We start from the raw sequence: 18,479 nt of genomic DNA, 5'->3' as shown, positions 1-18,479 counted from the left end.
TATTTCTATTATAGATTTTGGTTTGCAGTAACCTTGAGGTTTTTGTATAGCAGTCTATATGTATACATTCATTGTTTTAAGTTGCTGATCTCTTACTTTCAAATGCATTTTAAATATGCTGCAATTGTACTCTCCCCACCCTCACAATTATTTTGATATCGTATTTTACATCTAATTGTTTTATCCCTTGCTTATTGTGGATACAGATGGTTTTACCACTTTTGTTTCTTAACCTCCCTGCTAGCTTTGTGTGTGACTGATTTCCTACCTTTACTGTATGTTTGCCTTTACTGGTGAGCTGTTTCATTACTTAATTTTCATGTTTCCTGTAGTGGCCTTTTCTTTTTTCCCTAGAGGAGTTCCTTTAACATTTGTTGTAAAGCTAGTTTGGTGGTGCTGAATTCTTTTAGCTTTTGCTTGTCTATAAAGTTTTCGATTTCTCCTTCAAATCTGAATGAGAGCCTTGGTGGGTAGAGTATTCTTGGTTGTGTTTTTCCCTTTCAACACTTTAAATATATCTTGCCACTCCCTCCTGACCTGCAGAGTTTCTGCTGAAAATTGATAGTTTTATGGGCATTCCTTCATGTTAGTTGTTGCTTTTCCCATGGTGCTTTTAGTATTCTCTTTAGTTTTAATTTTTGTCATTTTGCTTCGTGTCTTGGTGTTTCTCTTTGGGTTAATCCTGTATGGGACTCTGCACTTCCTGGACTCGGGTGACTGTTTCCTTTCCCAGGTTAGGGAGGTTTTCAGCTATTATCTCTTCAAATATTTTCTCAAACCCTTTCTCTCTCCTCCTTTTGGAACCCCTATACTGCAAATATTAGTGCACTTGCTGTTGTCCCAGCAGTGCACATCCTACCCTCATTTTTCATTCTTTTCCCTTTTTTCTGTTCAGCAGTGATTTCCTCTACTGCCTCATTTTGTCTATATATTTATGTATGTGGGAAGTTAGTTATGTTTCTCAACCTTAGAGAAGTGGCCCTCTGTAGGAGGCATCGTATGCGTCGCAGCAGTGCACATCCCTCGTCACCCAAGCCATATGCTCTAGGATTCCCCCTAAGAGAGCTGCGTGGGTCCTTCTGTTGTGGTAGACTGACCATGGAGGCAGTCTGGGAGGCTTGGTTGAGCCCTAGTCTGGTTGGTTGTGAAACCCTAGGGGCCTCTGGGGCTAGCGGTGGCTCACTGGTGGGTGGAGTCAGAGTCCCAAAGACTCTGGGGCTGCTGCCCACCCACTGGCAGGTGAAGCCAGATCCTGGGGTTAGTGCCAGATACTGGCAGGCAGAGCTGGTTCCTGGGGTCTAGCTGCAGCACCCAGGGACCCCAGAGCTTATTTGTGGAAGGGGCACCAGTTCCTGACACAGTTGAATACGGGGTCTTGTGTGTCCTGAAGGTTGCATGGGTCTGCTAGTGGGCAGGGCCCAGCTGGTCCCAGGGTAGGGTCTGGCCTGTGTTGGGGAACCAGTTTTCTTGCTTCAGGTGTCTGCCGCCTGGTGGTTGAGGCTGGTCTAGAGGTTTGTGCAGGCTTCCTGGTAGGAGGGGCCAGTGCCTGTCCACTGGTGAGTGGAGCTGGGTCTTGGCCCTCTGATGGGCAGGACTGTATCTAGCAGTAGTGAGCCCAGAGGCAGCTGTGGGCTCTTTAGTCTGTAGGCAGCCTGTCTGCTGTTGGGTGAGGCTGTGTCCCCACCTAGTTAGTTTGGCTTGAGGCATCCCAGGCATTGTCACCGGTAGGCTGTTGGGTGGGGCCTGTCTTGGAGCTAATGAGCCAAGATGTCAGCTGCCAACATCAACCATGTCCACTCTCCTGAATGCTCCCCAGTATGGCTGCCACCAGTGTCTCTGTCCCCAGGGTGAACTGCCCCTGCCCCCTAGGAGACCCTTCTAGACCAGCAGGTAGGTCTGGCCCAAGCTCTTATCAAATTACTTTTGCTGTGTGTCCCTGTGCATGGGAGATTTGGCGTGTGCCCTTTGAGTGGAGTCTCTGTTTCCCCTGGTCCTATGGGGCTCCTGCAATTAAGCCCCACTGGCCTTCAAAAACAGTTGCTCTGGTGGGGCTCATCTTCCCAGTGCTGGACCCCCGGGCCTGGTAGCCTGATGGGCTCAGAGCTCTTGCTCCTGTGGGAGAATCTCTGTATTGCCCACCTCAGCAGGGGTTGGGGGGGTGTAAATGGGAGTTGATTATGTTGCAAGCCCACCCTTCCTACCTGTTTTGTTGTGGTTCCTTCTTTATGTCTTTAGAAGATCCTTTCTGGTAGGTTGCAGTCTTTTTCATTGATGGTTGTTCAGCAGATAGTTGTGATTTTGGTGTGCTCCCGCAAGGAGGTGAGCTCTGGGTCTTTTTACTCTGCCATCTTGGCTGCTTTCCCCCGCCTGCTCTTGATTTTATAGGATTCTGATAATGAACCAGAAAGTCTGTGGGGATTTTGTTCTCCAAGTTACAGATGTGGAAACTGAGGCTTAGAGAAGAAATTACTATCCCCAGCCATTAGGTGGCAGGGCTGGGCTTCAAATCTGAGTTTAACTCTAAGGTGTTCCCTTTTTGCAAAAACTGGTGGAGTAGCAGTACTGCTTGAACTTGGTGTCACGGGGCTTCTTATACACGTGTATGTGCGTCGGAGGGTGGGGCAAAGGGATACAGGAGAGAGAGAGGAACGTGGCTTGAGAGAATTCTGTGAAGTATGGCTGTGTAGTGCCCACCGGGTGGCCTAACACAGGACGTCTCTCAGATGGCCAGCGGGGACGGGGGGAGGCGGCAGCAGCCTAGCCTTCAGCTGTCCACCGGTTGAGCTCATCCTCAGTGAGTCCCCTACTCAGAGAAAGACACAGTGCTGGGCACTGCACCTCGAAGGTCCTATCCTCAGATGTTTTTCTTAAAACACCAATCACAACCATGCTTGTCCCCTCCTTTAAACCTCTCACTGCTTTCACTAGTCCGTATCCGGACACCCTGTGTCTCCAAGATAAATTTCAGGAGCCTGGCTTACAAAGCCTTTCTCGACCTTGCTCCAGCGGACCTCACCCGATTCTTCCTTCCTTGGGCCTCCCACTCTGACCCCATTCTCTGGCCCACGGGTTCTCAGCTAAAGGTGATTCTGTCGGGAGACATTTTTGGTTGTCCCAACTAGAGGGGTGCTATTGGCATCTAGAGGGAGAGGCCAAGGCTGCTGCTAAACATCCAAGAGCACACAGGACAGGCCCCAGCACAATGACTTACCCAACCCCAAATGACTGACAGCAGTGCAGAGGTCAAGAAATTCTGCTCTCATCATACTGACCTCGGGTACTTCCTTGGATGTGCTGGGTTGTTTCAGGTCCCTCTGCCTGGAGTGCCTTTCCCCTCGGGCATACTTGGGGAACCTGATTCATCTTTCAAAATTCAAGTAGCACCTCTCCTTGGAGGCTTTTCAGTCCGTGTCCCCAGCCCTCCATTAAAAATGACAATTTGCTCTTTGGGGCTGGAGGCACTTCTACTGGAGCATCTGTATCGTTCAGCACACTCATGTCTGAAACAGATCTGTACTCCCACAGTGGACCATCCCCACCCTCAGGCAAGAACCTTGACATTCATGCCTGTAGCCCCAGTGCTCCTTAGCCCAGAATGGAAGGTACTCAACCTGCACATATGAGGGAATGAGCGGATGGAGAACTTAGCATCATGGATCTCCTGGGCCAGCAGAGGGCTAGGACTGGGTCTTACTCCTGTCTGTACGGGAACCAATCCACAGCAGGTGCTCAGTGAGGTTGTGTTGAGGATAGGTGTGGAAGGGGAGAAAGATGACACATTACTTCAAGGTGAGCCAGGAAGTGCTCGGGCCCAAGGTCAGCACCGTGGGACAGAGAGAGACCTCCAACCCTAACAAACACCAGCGAAGGCTTCCTGAAAGAGGCTGGGGCTGTTCTGGACCTCAGCAGGCAGGATTCAGCTTCGTGACAGGGACTAGGAGAAGAGCACATTCCACGGGGAGGGAAAGGCAGGAGGCACAGGCTAGAGCGCGCAAGGCTGAAGATTCAGCTCAGGCTTTTGAATGCTCATCTGTGGTAGTTGTGGAACTAAGTTCTTAGCAGGGAACAGGATGAAACAGTGCTTTGGGAAGGTCCCTCTGGGGATGGGGTGGAGAACACCTGGAGGGGACTAACTGGAAAGGAAGGGTGAGGGACCAAGTAGGAGACCCACCCTGGAAATTAGACGAGAGATGAGGCCAGAGCTAGAGCTGCCACAGGGAGGACGAAGGGCCATCGCTAAGGGGGAAGGCTGCTTGGGAGGGAATTAATTGTGTGGCCGGTGCGTGTGCACGTACCTCTCCCTGAGGTAGGGCATACCTGAGATGTGTTGCGGTGGAAATGTTGATTTGGGTGCCTGAGGGCCTTCCTCGGGGTGGCTGGGAGAGGGGGTTGCTGTTTGATCAGACAGTTGCCTCTGAGGCTGAGAAGGGAAAGGCTTCGAAGACGCCTCTGCTCAGGTGCTGGGAGGCCCCGCAGCCCTGAGACACCATTGCAGACAAGGGTGGCTTGAGGACAGCGGGAAGGGAGTCCGTTACTCCTTCCCTGCTGTCACTCCAGCCAGATTCCTGGGAAAGGAAATACAATACAATACGCGTTTCTGTATGGAAGCAGCCCAGGAGGGGGCTTCCTACCACTTTGCCCTGCTCAGAACATTCAGAATTATTTTTCCAGCAAAGCTTTTATGACTCATAGCCCTTCCCCCTGGGTGTAAGAACCCCCAGCTGTCACCAGGGATGGCGTGAGCCATTGAGTCTGTGCTGGCATCTCATCGCCCTCCCCACAAAAGTGGTCTACAGTCCACGTATAAAAGTACAAAAGGTGTAAAAGCTGTGACGAAGAGCACAGCACAGTTGAAAACATGTGGGCCACCTCCTGGACATCTGTTCCACAGCCCCGCTTTGTCCCGTCAGCACCCATGTTGGAGATGCCCTGCAGCCCAGCCTGGGCTCCACGGGTGGCCATGGGCCAGCTCCCCATCGAAGCAGACTCAGGCCGTCACACGTGCCTCTCCGGGCTGCCAGCGATAAGTCAGTCATCACCAGTCCTCAGAGTTGGGAGCGGCCAGGCGGGAGTCGGTCAGCAGCTGGTCCTGGCTGAGCATAGTCTGAAAGGACACGGCCGAAGGCACTGTTTAACAGCGTTTTGGTCAAGGCTGCCCTGCGGCCACGATGTGGGAAGCAGCGGGGCACTGGGTGTGGCCCTGACTCCAGCGCCCTGTAAGTTCATGGCGTCCCAGGCACCCCACATGCTGGGTCAGAATAGACAACCCTATCAACAGTAACTTGCTCCTACCTTTAGAAGTAAAGCGCGAGGCTGGGTGAATTCATTTCAGTGTGTGAGCCAAGAAAAAAACAAATTGAAAACAGTGATCTTGTTTGGATTCGGGGAGACCTGCCCCCCCCCCCCCCGTCCTGAAGGAAGTAGAGAGGGACCAAGTCGTGAGGAAATGGGGCAGGAGCCTCAGAGGTGGCTGAGGCCAAGTGGGAGATGCCGGTGGTGCAGGGGGTTGACCGGCTGGGGCACCGCCTCCCCCCCCCCCCCCGCCGCCCCCTCCTTGACCATCTTGCCCTTGGATACAGCCTTAGCCTTCATAACCTGCCTCAGTAAATCAGCAAAGGCCTCAATGGGCTGGACGCTGTGGCCGGTGGGCTCGGTGCTGGGGCTGTCTAGGAACTGTGAGGCCCTGGAAGGCACAGGGCCTCAACAATGTAAATCTTTTTTGTGACTGGCCTTTTACCGCCAGCTCCGGGCTGCCTAGAGGCCTTGCAAGGAGGATATTAGCCCTGCTTGACAGACAGGGAAGCCAGGGCTTGGAGAGAGAGTGACTTGCCCGAGGTCCCAGACAGGGACCAGGTCAGCCTCCCTCCAGAGTGCCTCCTCTCCCGTGGTCCAAGCTGCTTCATATGGTATGGCTTGTCCCCACTGGACATGCCAGGATGTGCTCACGTGCCTGTGGTGTCCATGAAGCCAGAGGCGTGATAGGAAATATGTGTCTCGTGGATGGAGAGGGCAGAGCAGTGGCCACCAAGCCAGGGGCGAGGCCTGGGCTTCGGGCTGACGAGGCAGGTGACCCAGAGCTGCTGAGCATCTTGGTTTCCTCACCAGCCTTGGGCCTGGGAAGAGGGCCTGAGACCTAGCACACCTTAGCTGGTTTGAGCTCAAGGCTGGCAGCAGGCCAACAGAGAAGGCCTCTGGGCTGCTTTCCGTCTCGGCTGGTTCAGGCTCCAGCCCCAGCCCCCAGCCCCATCTGCTCTCCGCCAGCAGAGGCCCTGATGCCACAGGCTCTGGAGTAGGCACGGGAGCTGCCCCAGCACCACCCCCAAACTCCCGGGGCCTCCCCAGCACCTGTCCTACTGTGGAGAGAGGGTCAGAGTCCTACCGTGAGGCGGTGAATGCCTTGGGAGAGGAGCCCTATCTGCGTCAGGGTGCCTTCCGAAGGTGCCATCTGTAAAATGGGCAGCAGCCTGGTCAGCACATGTGGACTGAGCTCGTGATTCGCAGAGGTGGCATGCAAGTCCTATCCTGCTCAGGCGTGCTCCGCAGGCGAGTGGGCAAGGAGTGGGCCAGGCCCTGAGGAGTGACGGGTGGAGCACATGCCGCTTCTGTCCCTGGGGAAAGGCAGAGCCTCCAGTGTCCCACACCATCACACACACACACACACACACTCTCCTTTGTCCCCACCCCGGCGCCAGCGCTAAGGGGACACAGGAGCAGGGCACAGACGGGCCCTGTCAGAGCGGCCCTTTAGCACAGGTTCAGTGCTCCAGCTATTTCCAGGAGCAGAGAGTGGCAGGGATGAAGGCCTTCAGGATGCTGAACTCACTGAACATTTCTGGCACCAGCAGGACCCCAGACGCTGATGCCCCAGTGTAGACATAGCTAGGCATCCTCAGGGGGCTGTCAGGGCGTCCTCACCCCTAGGAGCCTGCCCCCTGTCCTTCTCAGGTAAATGCTGGCCTGCTCCTTCTTTCCCCAAACCTATCTGGACAGCGTAGATTTGCCCTTTGAGGGCATCGAGTATAATCCATCATTTTATGGGTGGGAAAACTGGGGCCCACAAAGTGATACAGGCCTTGCTTGAGGCTGCACAGAGAACTAGTGACATAACAGTTCCATGCAGGGTTTGAAAGCAGGCACATGCGGAGATTCTTCCACCAGCACACGATAAGAAACAAGGGACAAAGCCCGCCCTGACTGTGGCTCTAAACTGCAGTACCCAGGTATCAGCCCCGGGGAGCACCTGTCATTCACTGGTTCCGGCCCTGGGATCAAACAGCAGCCATGCCAGCTGGCAAGCCTGTGCCCTTATCTCTTGCTGGCTGGACTTCAGGGGAGGCCGGGAGGCCATGGCCTGAGACTGTTGGTAGTTTAAGAAGCAAATCTTCACATCGCCTCCATCTGGGACAGAATCAGAGTGTTCAGATTGGGGTCATGAGGCCCTGCCCCATCCGCCAGACAGTTACGGTGCTGCCGTCGTGCTTCTGCAGACGAGGCCTGGGGACCCAGTAGAGCCGAAAGCTAACTGGGATCTCATGAGCAGGAGCCCAGACTGGCAGGTGTGTCCCCTGCCCCTGTCCTTGGCCAGGCCAGGCCCGTCTGGAAGACCCATTATCAGTCAGTCGGCCTCTAAATCAGGAGGACAGGTCTGTTCCAGCTCTGCCAACACAGACCAGCCCCCACGGGGTTACAGGCCCAGCACGGTCAGTCACAGCGGAGCGGCACAACACGTGAAAGAACAGAGGGCCTTTCCAGCGATGCCGCCTGGTCTCCCCACGCCCCCTTCACTAGGTGGCCCCTCCCGCTGGAATGGAAACCGACTTCGGGGTCTGCACGGCAGATGTGACCTCCAGTCAGGACGTGAGACACAAAGTGCCTCTCAGCTTCACGCTGGGCAGCGGAGCCTGAAGCGACACCACAGACCTCCAAAGGATGGGGGTCCCTCCTTGCTCCAGCCCCCTCACCCAGGACACCCACAAATCCTGACCCAGCTCAGCAGCACTGGCTCTCGAACTGCGCGATGAGCAGTACTCCATCTCTAGCTGTGCCCAACTCACTTCCCTTGACAAGATTAAAGATGCTGTGCAGTTTGTTTTCTACATAAATATAGGTTTTATTACCAGAAAGAAGCGACCGCCTCCGAAGGAAGGCGCAACAGTTCCATTGTCACTGGGGCAGAAGTCCCTGCTGCTGTCCCTTCAGCCACAGCCAAAACTGTGGTCACAGGCCTAAGGCACTTGGGATTGCCCTTAACGGGGTCACAGCCGAGGGGCCTAAGAGCTCAGCCTCGGGATTTGTCCGTGGTCTCTGGACCTGTGTCCAAGCTCAGGTATTGCCACTGGTGCTCAAGGTGGACATTCAGACTTACTGAAAACGTACAAGCATCTTTATGTCTTTCCTCCTGAGTCCCCAAGGCTGGCCCCTTAGCAAAGATGCAGCTCCATACCTGGCCACCCTCAGGATTTGGAGAAAGACTGGCCCACGGGTACACAGTGGCTGGAATGTTTTCTGCAAGTCATGCACATACACAGGGGGTGAGGTGCAGTTACATGGTGACACACACGGAGTTACTGTGAGCTCTCAGGACGCACAGACAGTACAGGTGACAAAGGCATCAGCTAATCTGTCCCACCTGGTCCAGCCCGTCCAGTTCAGGGGCATCGAGGGGGCTGAGGCCCTGGTAGCCAATACAGACCCTGTGACTGTCACCGACACCGTTGCTGGGCTCCACTGGGCAAATGTAGTCTGTCGATTCATCGAACTTCTTTTTTCTTATGTTTCCAAAATGTGAAAATCCCAGTTTCCTTGGCTAAAACACAGCAGATACAAGACTGTGAGAAAGAGATTATCAAGCTAGTGTGCAGCTACTACTGACAATACGTTTTAGAACAGGCCGACGAGGTAAAGGAATAAGGCAAACTGCTTCTAGAAAAACTCTTAACAGAATAGAGCTCCTGTAAGCAGCTGCCCTTCTGGAAAAGCCGTAAATCATCGTGAGCAAGCAGAGCTGCTCCTCCAAGACTCCGTACCTGAAACTCCTGCCCTGCTGTCCCACTAGTGATGTTCACATTCGCCGGGGGAACTGGGGATTCCCAGAGGCTGCCACAGTCTGTACAGAGGCTGAGCTCAGAGGACTTGGTATTACACGTGGAGCACCCCCTGCCTTCTGTTCACAGCACCTTGGGAAGCCACACGGACAGCCCTAGGCGGCCCCTCCTCCCTGCTCCAGCTTTGTCCTGAGTTGGCGGGACAGCTCAAGCAGGTGGAACGGGCTTTGTGGGATTCAGAGCCCCAGTGAGCGGCGCTGGTGCTTGGATGACCTCGGGACCTCTGGGTGGCTGTGTGCTGGCCACCTCCCCAGCACAAGGGGACCACGGCTGGCTACCCACAGGGACACTCCTTATGTTGGCAAGACAGCTTAGACCAGGACCCCACGTGGCATGTGGAATGCAGATGGGTCTGACCATTCGGGAGCTTGTCTGCTTTGCACAGCGAGTCAAGGCAGTGTTGGGAGAGAGGACCCGATGCTGCCTGTATGTCATTTCTGCGTGAAGAAACCTGCGCACCCTTGGACTCGAGAGTGGCCGGGAACTGGGCTAACAAAAGTAACAAAATCAAACCGAAGGTAGAAACCAAGGCAGAAGCCAAGACAGCCTCCTTGTCCAGGCAGCCCACTTGGGTTTGGCTCCAGGCACTGGGTCAGCTGCTACACGACTCAAGGGCCAGAAGGCAGGCCCCTGTGGCCACCCCAGAAAGGGCCTGGCAACTCACCCGGACTTTGGCTGTGGTGGTCAGTGGCATGTAAGCAGGTGAAGTCATTTTCTCTCGCTTCTCCTGCTCAGCCTCAGGGCCAATCAAGGCATTGAATTTGGTGGTCAGGTGGCGCCTGAGGAGTGTCTTTTGTGGTGGGATGTTGAGAAGCATGGCCAGCGTGTCCCCAGTGAAGCGGGGCTCCAGGATCTAAGAAGAAACCACAGACAAGCCACCCAGTGGCGACCACCAGTGGCTCTAGGTGATGACACTGAGAAACAGGCCCCCAGGAGCCCGGGTGGCCCCAGGGCAGGGGCTGAGGCTCACCCACTTGTCCTGTGTCCCCCTCCCCTCTGTCTCCCTGGCACAGGGCCCGGCTCTGTGACTGACCAGCAGAGAGCTGTGCCCTCTTAGATAAGGCTGTCTCCCAGGGTCTATCTGGAGGACAACTGAGCCACCCCTTCCTCTTTTCCCTGCTGGCTTTGCCACTTGACAGATAAGTGCTGATGCAGATCGTATCATGACAAGCAGGAGGGTACATTTTGGTGGCCTCCCCCTCCCTCCCAAGCCCTGTGTTCCTCCAGCAGCAGCTGGAGCTGCCTGGTTAACAGGCAGTTCTCATGCAGCCCCTTTTTCCTGGACTCCTCTGGGTCTGTGGCTCGGGAAGTCTTTCCAGAAGCCATCTTGTTTGCGTGAAATCTATTAATTCTCAGCCACAAATGATCAGATTCTACTTTGAGACTTCAATTTATGCGAGGGGTTCAGATGAAGTAACATCAGTTTCTGAATACCCCAGGTGTCACCGAGGCAGGTGGACCAGCCCAAAGAGCCACTCACAATGAGACCTCCGTGGACACCACTCCCACGAAGGTTGGGCGCATATTCCGCCAGGTCCACGGACCGCAACCATTCCATCACCCTGTGGTTGGACCACTGCACAACTTCTGAAGGAGAAAGGTTACTCTACGAGAGAGAAGGAGAGTGGAGAAGTTAGGCCTACAGGTCCTACCAGCGTCCTCGGCGGAGCCAGTCCCTGTGAGTAAGCCGGCCCCCAACGCCGTGCCCAAGGCAATCCTTACGCCTACAGACCCAGGCCTCCAGGCCAGCTGCCTGAGAGCCCTCCCAGTCTCCAAGAAGTAAAGCTCTCATTGAACTTGCATGATCTTTTACACTGAGATATCCGATTCCAGAATCCCGTTACTCCCTGACTCTGGTTACTTTGGGACTAACACATGAAAGCATGGAGTTGTTCATTCAGTGATCAACAGAACTTTAAAGAGGACTGTCAGTTACAAGCTGAGTGTTTTATAGAATCAAGATCTCACTGGTCTCACTGGTGTGGCCAAACGTTTTGGGAGAACACATGTTAAGATACTTATATCTGAGTACCCTCAAGTGGCACCTGGGTCTTCAAAATGCCCAGCAGTGTGCCTAACATATAGAAGGTTCAAAACGTGTTTGTGCAACAGGGAGAAAAGAGGGGACGGAGAGTAGAGAGATGAATATTTAATCCCCTGGAAAGCTGAGTTACTCTTACAGCAGGGTTAGTCTTGGCTCCCATGAACATAGGAGACGGGGCGTGACTGACCATCCTGTAGCTTTGGGGCCCACCCAGAACTCCGAGGTTCCTGGAACATTATTAGGGAATTCTCCAGGATTTGGGTTGCTGTGTTTACCGCCACCATTTCTTCTCTAGCAAAACCTGATCATGGATTCCCTGTGCGCCTGGGTCTGGAGGGTCAGTTAATTTTCTACCAACGAGTAGGGAGATCTGTTCTGAAATGTCTGGTTACTTATGGGGTCCCTCCTCTTCTCTCCTCTGCCTATCTTGACACTGTCTTTCCATTTTGTCCCGCCCTTCCCTCTCCTTTGCTCCATTTCCTCATCTCCTTTAATCACTATGATGGCTTTGAAAGACTTGCTGCTACTGCCCTCCAGCCCATAGCATATGTCTCTCCAAAAGGAGGGAGGAGTTGGAGGGCTAGTGGCTGCTGTGGGACGCAGGGTTCAGGCCACAGGCGTGTTGGGACACCATGAAGCCCTAGTAAAGGGAAGAATCCGCGGCACCATGGTCCAAAATACAGCCACTTTATGACCGTGTCATTCTTGTTTTCTCACACCCGATCTTACAGGCGTCCCAGCTCAGGGCTATCTGGCCAGATACAGTGTCCTGCCCTCACCTCATTAGCTGGCCGCCGGTGCAGGCAGTGAGGGTTGAACTTGTTGACATGCAGCACGTGAATGGCACATTTGATGCTGAGATGATGTAGTTGGCTGGTGACTTTTAGGAAAAGTAGATCATTCTGGAAAAGTCAAGTTTTGGTTGATGAACCAGAGCTTCCAAAGTGACAAACACCCCCCGAGGCTCCTTCCCAGACCATACACAGACGAGTGGTCTACTACACGTCAGGAATGCATGTGGACACGCAACAGCTTTCCTTGGCGCAATGGTTCGTACTAATTGGGACCTCTTATGTGACAAACGACACTGTTTTAGACCCGAGGGATATGAGGGAGGTGTGGAATCAAGTTTAAATACCGCCATGGGGACACCTGAGTTGAGTTCGGTGTTCACAGGGACAACTGAAACACTGGAGGAAGGATCCTCACCACAGTTAGGTACTGCAGCATTCGCCCGTCGACTCTGGACTCATGAAACTGGTCTTTGTACTGGGGTAAGCCAATATCATCAAGCCAACCTACAGAAACAGGGAAGTGAAATTTGTGAAAATGGGAGACCGTGGATGCCAAAAAAAAAAAAAAAGGCAGCAGCAAATTATCATTCTGAGTTCCAGCTATATTTCCCCTGAAGTTTAGTAATCCATCTGCCTGTCCCAAGGACACAGCTGCCTTTGAGGCACACATTCCCAGGGGGCTGCCAGAAACATTACATATGCCTGTCCTTACGTGTCACCCAGATGTGGTCCAGTAGTGCAGACTTCTCCTCCTGCTTGGTGTTGATGGCTTTCACTGCTAAAACCAGCTTCTTCCTATGAAGAGGGTGCTTAATTCCCAGCTCCTGAAAGTGAAAGATGAAGACAGATGTGAAATCTCGGCAGGCAGCCTGGCCCTCAGAGGATGCTGTGTCTCGGTGGAGGTGCTCCACCTGGGTGGAGCACGGAAGCGGACCTCTGCCCAGCGCCCTGGGATCAACCTGCAGTGACAGAGAGAATCTCGCCCTCCTTTGTCAACTCTCCTGTGTGTGGGTGTGGGTGGGCGGTGGAGGAACGGGGGGGGGGGGGGGCCGCGGAGGTGAATGAGGGGCTAGGGCTCGGAGTGATGGGGCGGGGTCCAGGGTGGGGGGGGGAGAGGGGGGGGGGGGGGGGCCTCACTTCCCTGTGCGCTGGCTTGGGGAGAGATGGGAGCCTCCTAGCCCAGGGCTCGGCCCTTACCTTTTCCATGTCCTGAGGGGTAGCTGTCAGTAGCGTGTGGCCAGAGGTCACCCACTGCCTGGCAAACATCACGTACTGAGCCAGGCCGACGTCCTCCAGCCACGCGCACACACGCTCTGTGCTCCACCGGGCGAAGGGGGCGCTGGCGTCACTGGGAAGCAGGAGACAGCACGACCCAGTTACCGGGAGAGCCTGGGCTCCAGCGGAACACAACAGCGCCTCACAAAAAGGGACCAGGTTTAAACAAAACCCCCATCGTGGGATCCAGTTGAACAAAACCCCACTGCAGTGCACTCACTGGAGGTAGACTCTAGAGTTTCCCGGGATAACCCCTGGTCTGAATCTCAAGTCTGCAGCTGCTGGGAGCTTGGGGCAGTTATATGCTCCTCAGGAAGCTGTGCTCACATGTGCTATCAGTCCACATATACATGCATGCGAGCCAAAACCCATTTGGATGAAGATCCACACCCGAATCATGTTTTACACAGGGCTTAATATCGTTTTCAGGAAAATGCTTAGAAAACTAGGAAGAGGGTATCTAACATTAAAAAAAAAAAAAAAAAACACAAAAAACCTTCCTCCAATCAACAACAGTTAACGCCTTATTTACTAATGAAACACTAGGGGCATTCACATTAAAGTTAATAAAGACAGTATTTTTTATCACATTAGTAACACTAGTCTGAGAGTTGCAGCAAATATAAGAAGAGACAAAAATAAAAAATATAGCTATTAGAAAGGCAGAAATAAAAGAAAGCCATTCTTTTCAAATGATACGATTGCCCACCTAGAAAACCCAAGAGAACTCAGTAAGGTGGCTGGTTATAAAACACACACACTAATATTTATGACATACACAAATCAATAATTTTCTATATACCATCAATGCACAGATACTAACATTTTTGTTCAAATAATCCACTCACAGCAACCAAAATTATGAAATGTCTAGGATCCGTCTTTATAAGGAATGTGTGGGTCTTGTGTAACCGTGTGTGGGGATGGGGGGAGGTGGTAACTATGACACGCAACTAAGCAGCATAAAAAAAGACATGAATAAATAAGAGCTAGATCATGTTCCTAGACAGGAAGCCTGGGTATTACAAAGCCATCAGTTCTTAAAGACATCAATTTTTCATTTAAAGTGTAAAGGTAATGGTACACTCAAAATCCCAGTTGAGTCTTGGGGGCGGTGGGGGGCATGGAGGTTGACAAAGCAACTTAATATTCTTTTTTTTTTTTTTTCGTTACGCGGGCCCCTCACTGTTGTGGCCTCTCCCGTTGTGGAGCACAGGCTCCAGACACGCAGGCTCAGCGGCCATGGCTCACGGGCCCAGCCGCTCCACAGCACGTGGGATCTTCCCGGACCGGGGCACGAACCCGTGTCCCCTGCATCGGCAGGCGGACTCTCAGCCACTGCACCACCAGGGAAGCCCTATATTCATTTTTTAGAGGAGGATTCATGGAATATAGAAGACTACCTATTCTAAAAGATTCCTTCTAAGAAAGTATTCCTAAAATGCTGGTTAAAAAAAAAATTTTTTTTTAATGCCTAGATGAGGCATCAAAAATGTTCTTAAAGTGAGGGTGTTCCTTAAAGGGCCAGGAAGACCATAAAGCACCATTCTAGAACAAGTGCTGGAGATGATGTGTACCTTAGAGCAGGTGCTGGTCACTCAGCCTGGAGCCTGGGTTTTAATGAATCATGAATAGGTGCAGATCCAGGTTTCCAGTGAAAACTGGAACTTATAAAATTTGGGGGGGGGCCCACTAAGAAAAGTACACAGTTTGAATATGGAATTAGGAACAAAATGAATATTTCGAGTAAGAAAACAAATCACAAAAAATTACAAATCTAATCAAACTGGAAAAGATCATGAAATCCAGAAAAATAATATTTTTATTAATTAACTCCTAGATATACCTCTATTGTACTTTACCTTCACGTTTGGGGTGCATATTCTTTGCTTTGTCATATGTCAGCAACTCTATAACATAGCTGTCCCTCTGTATCTGCCAGGGGATTAGTTCCAGGATCCCCGTAGACAACAAAATCCAGGGATGCTCAAGTCCCTTATATAAAATGGCATAGTTCACTCAGCCCTCTCTATTTGCGGGTTCCGCATCCACGGATTCAACCAGTGGAAATCCGATCTGCAGTTGTTTGAATCAGTGGATAGGGTGGGGCTATATTTTCTGTGAGAAGCTTTCCGTCTTTCTTCTAGCATGACTGACCAATATTCTTTTGTTATTTTGATAGGTTTTTTAAGTTTTAGCTTCACAATTTATAAGTGGTATTGTCAAATACATTTTTAGAATCATCAAATTTAGGAAAACCTCTATCAAGTGTCTTTTAGATGCGAGCTGTAAAATTCCATAGCGTTCAAGTTTTTTACTGCTAATCTTAAATATTCTTTGAATTGATGACATTTACTTAACGTCCTCGTGGCTGTTGCATATTAGGCAACATCATCTTGGTCAGTGTCAGTATATCATGTAAAATCAGCATGAAATTTTCATCTTTTCCCAATGTGTTCATATAAGTCACTTTATATGAACAACACTCTAGGAACCTATTTACTATTTTTGTTTGGAATTTATCTGTTGCTGCTCTTAGTGAATCACTGCTTTTGGTTTGATCTGGGATTTTTTTATTATTATTACCAGAATAGTTTCTCAATTTCAATGCTTATTTTATCACTTTTATTTCATATTCTATTTTCAATTTCATTTATTTTCTGGTTTCTGGGAATTGGGAAGAAACAAATATTCTATGTATCAGAGGGATATTTCAGTTGAGGGGAAATAAGTGTTTTTGAGACTGTAATTTGAAAGCCTCTGTCCTGTAGACCTTTTCATAACACCCTAGAGCTCTGATGCTTCTCTACCCTCGATCGTCTTCCCATTTTCCCCTTTGTGAATGGTCTCTGCCCTCCTAAGCCTGTGCTGCTCCTACAGTAGCACACTCAGCTTCCCTAACTCCTGGGGTTCTGTCAGTGCCAGGGTCTCCCATACTCTTGTCCAGGGCCACAGCTGAACATGCTATTAAGTAATTTAGAGATGACAGAGAAAGTACCTTTCATATATAGCCAAACCACTTGTTTATTGATATGTTCCAAAACATCCTTCCAAATTGCAGTTAAAATGATGTAAGTGAGATTTATCAAATAGGTCATTCCCATGGTAGACAGAGAACACAGGGTACACTTACAATTGTATGTATATATTTCATTAGTAAGTGCATTTCTGAAAAGAGAGGACTTCTGTTTTGACTAAGCATCTGAGAGAACCAAATCTCCTGCTAAGGATTTGGCAAATCTGATGATTGGAAAATTTCCACAGACTGGCTTCTGGTTCTGCATATTTCAAATGTTCTTTCTTTTTCCACTACCCCATACTTCTGAAACCAAATGCCAGAGAGGACAAGTTCATTTTGGTACAAGATCTCTCACTTTGCATCTTTGTATCAGAATGCTGGGCACACTGGCACATTGGAAGCCATTTTTATAGTAGGACAGCTAATTAACTAAACCTAAGTAAACCAGACATGAAGTGACTACAAACCACATAAACGTAATCCCATTAAACCCAAACTAAGTGGATCCCCAACTCAACCTCCCCATAGCCAGATCCCAAAAATGCCCATGGGTATTCCAGCATCATCTGATATTAGGCAAAGTGTAGACCAAGGGTAAGTTGGAGTAAAGAGTCTGCAGTCTTAAAACTGTTTGTTTAAAATATCTTATGAAAAATATTTTAAAACACACGGCCTTGTCAGTACATTGGTTGGACCCTCTCTGGACCATGGAAGGGGTCTAGGCAAGTAACTGACCTTGAAGCTTAAGCTTCCTTACCTTCATGATAAACCTGACACTGACAGTGAATATGGGAGAAAGGCAGTAAAATGGGGCCTGAAGCAGGGAAGCAGTCTGATCAGAGACCCCTCATAAGCTAGAGTCCCTAAGGGCAATACACTCTGTAGACCAACTCAGAAAACCCCTCCACAAGGATGGGATCCAGCCATGTGGCTTTCAAGACTTAAACATTACACTCTGCTTTCTCTTGGGGGGGAAAAAAACCTCTCTCACCACACACCAAAATAAATCCCCAAATAGATAACTTTTAAAGTTTTAAAAAATCACTTTTTTAAACTCATAGTTTAAAACCAGTTTTTTAAACAATCAGCAAAAAATTTTAAAACAAAATAATGAAAGAAATCACAAAGGAAAAGTTGATGAACTTCATTATACACAAACCTGGAAATTTCATATATCAAAGTAAAATTCTGCAACCTAAAAAATAATTTGTTACAACTTTTAGATGTGGCTTAGTATCTTAATATATAGAGAACAGATAGAAATCTATAAGAAAGATATTAAAGATATTAATAACTAAATAAAAATGGGCAAAAATGCACACAGTTCACAAAAGAAGAAATAAGATAACAAACATGTAAACTAAATAATAAAAATGTAATTTTTGGAGGTCTATAAAACTAGAACTTTAAACAAAGAAAAGCTTCAATATCTTAATGCTGACAAGGTGGTAGGTGCAACAAGCACTCACTGTACAGCAGTGCCGACTAGAATGTAAATCAGCAAAATGGGAAAAAAATTAAAAAATTTCTTATAACCTGAGAGAGAGTTCCTATGAAATGTCATTATCAAATGTTATATTAAAAAACAACTGTTTCACTGGAAAAAACGGATTGGGGCTGGAGACTTTCAGTAACAACGAACTCTTCCTATAGGAATGTTGGTGACAAAATTTTTTTAAGGCTATACCTAAATATCTACAAACTATAAATACCAGAGGACATTAGCATATAATTATATCACATTTCTGTTTAAGAGTAATAAAAGCCTTTCTTTCCCACCAGCAAACTCATTTTTGTTACCATAAGCAGAGTGGTGATAAACATACAATCTCATCAGGCCTTCATTCCCATTCTCCTTGTCATCCATTGCTACTGTTTACAAAGCACAAAGACATCCAAACAAAGCAATCCTGTGGCCCAACTGCAGTTTCGCCTTTGGCAGAGAAGGTTGCCTACACTGGTTGCCCCATACCAAAGGGACTTGTAAGATGGTGGATGGGCCCTAAGGAAAAATACCTGAGGGTCTTAGAAAAGTTTTACACCCTGACCAGTGATTCCCCCTTCAAGAATCATTCCTAGGGCTTCCCTGGTGGCGCAGTGGTTGAGAGTCCGCCTGCCGATGCAGGGGACATGGGTTCGTGCCCCAGTCCGGGAAGATCCCACGTGCTGTGGAGCGGCTGGGCCCGTGAGCCATGGCCGCTGAGCCTGCGCGTCCGGAGCCTGTGCTCCGTGACGGGAGAAGC

The 18,479-nt window shown here is 50.1% G+C and overlaps 2 protein-coding genes across 2 annotated transcripts in view; one reads left to right on the top strand and one right to left on the bottom strand.

Moving 5' to 3' along the window:
- The window catches only part of LOC103074517 (NADH-cytochrome b5 reductase 2), a 40,351-nt gene extending 32,446 nt beyond the window's left edge, over positions 1–7,905 (top strand). The window contains 2 exon segments of the mRNA XM_082931164.1: positions 7,456–7,556; positions 7,789–7,905. Of these exon segments, the coding sequence (XP_082787290.1) occupies positions 7,456–7,556; positions 7,789–7,905 (218 nt within the window).
- Positions 7,906–8,611: 706 nt separating this feature from the next.
- The window catches only part of PPFIBP2 (PPFIB scaffold protein 2), a 113,690-nt gene continuing 103,822 nt past the window's right edge, over positions 8,612–18,479 (bottom strand). Inside the window, exons 17-23 of the mRNA XM_007459834.1 lie at positions 13,140–13,290; positions 12,655–12,766; positions 12,358–12,446; positions 11,928–12,050; positions 10,585–10,710; positions 9,769–9,957; positions 8,612–8,806 (exon numbers count right to left, since the gene is read on the bottom strand). Coding sequence (XP_007459896.1) covers positions 8,612–8,806; positions 9,769–9,957; positions 10,585–10,710; positions 11,928–12,050; positions 12,358–12,446; positions 12,655–12,766; positions 13,140–13,290 — 985 coding nt within the window. The remainder of the gene's footprint in view (positions 8,807–9,768; positions 9,958–10,584; positions 10,711–11,927; positions 12,051–12,357; positions 12,447–12,654; positions 12,767–13,139; positions 13,291–18,479) is intronic.

This window comes from Lipotes vexillifer, unplaced genomic scaffold (assembly GCF_000442215.2).
Source record: "Lipotes vexillifer unplaced genomic scaffold, Lipotes_vexillifer_v1.1 scaffold61, whole genome shotgun sequence".
In the NCBI taxonomy this organism is placed as follows: Eukaryota; Metazoa; Chordata; class Mammalia; order Artiodactyla; family Lipotidae; genus Lipotes; species Lipotes vexillifer.
Note: the sequence above shows the minus strand (reverse complement) of the source record. Positions and strands in the feature narration are given on the sequence as shown.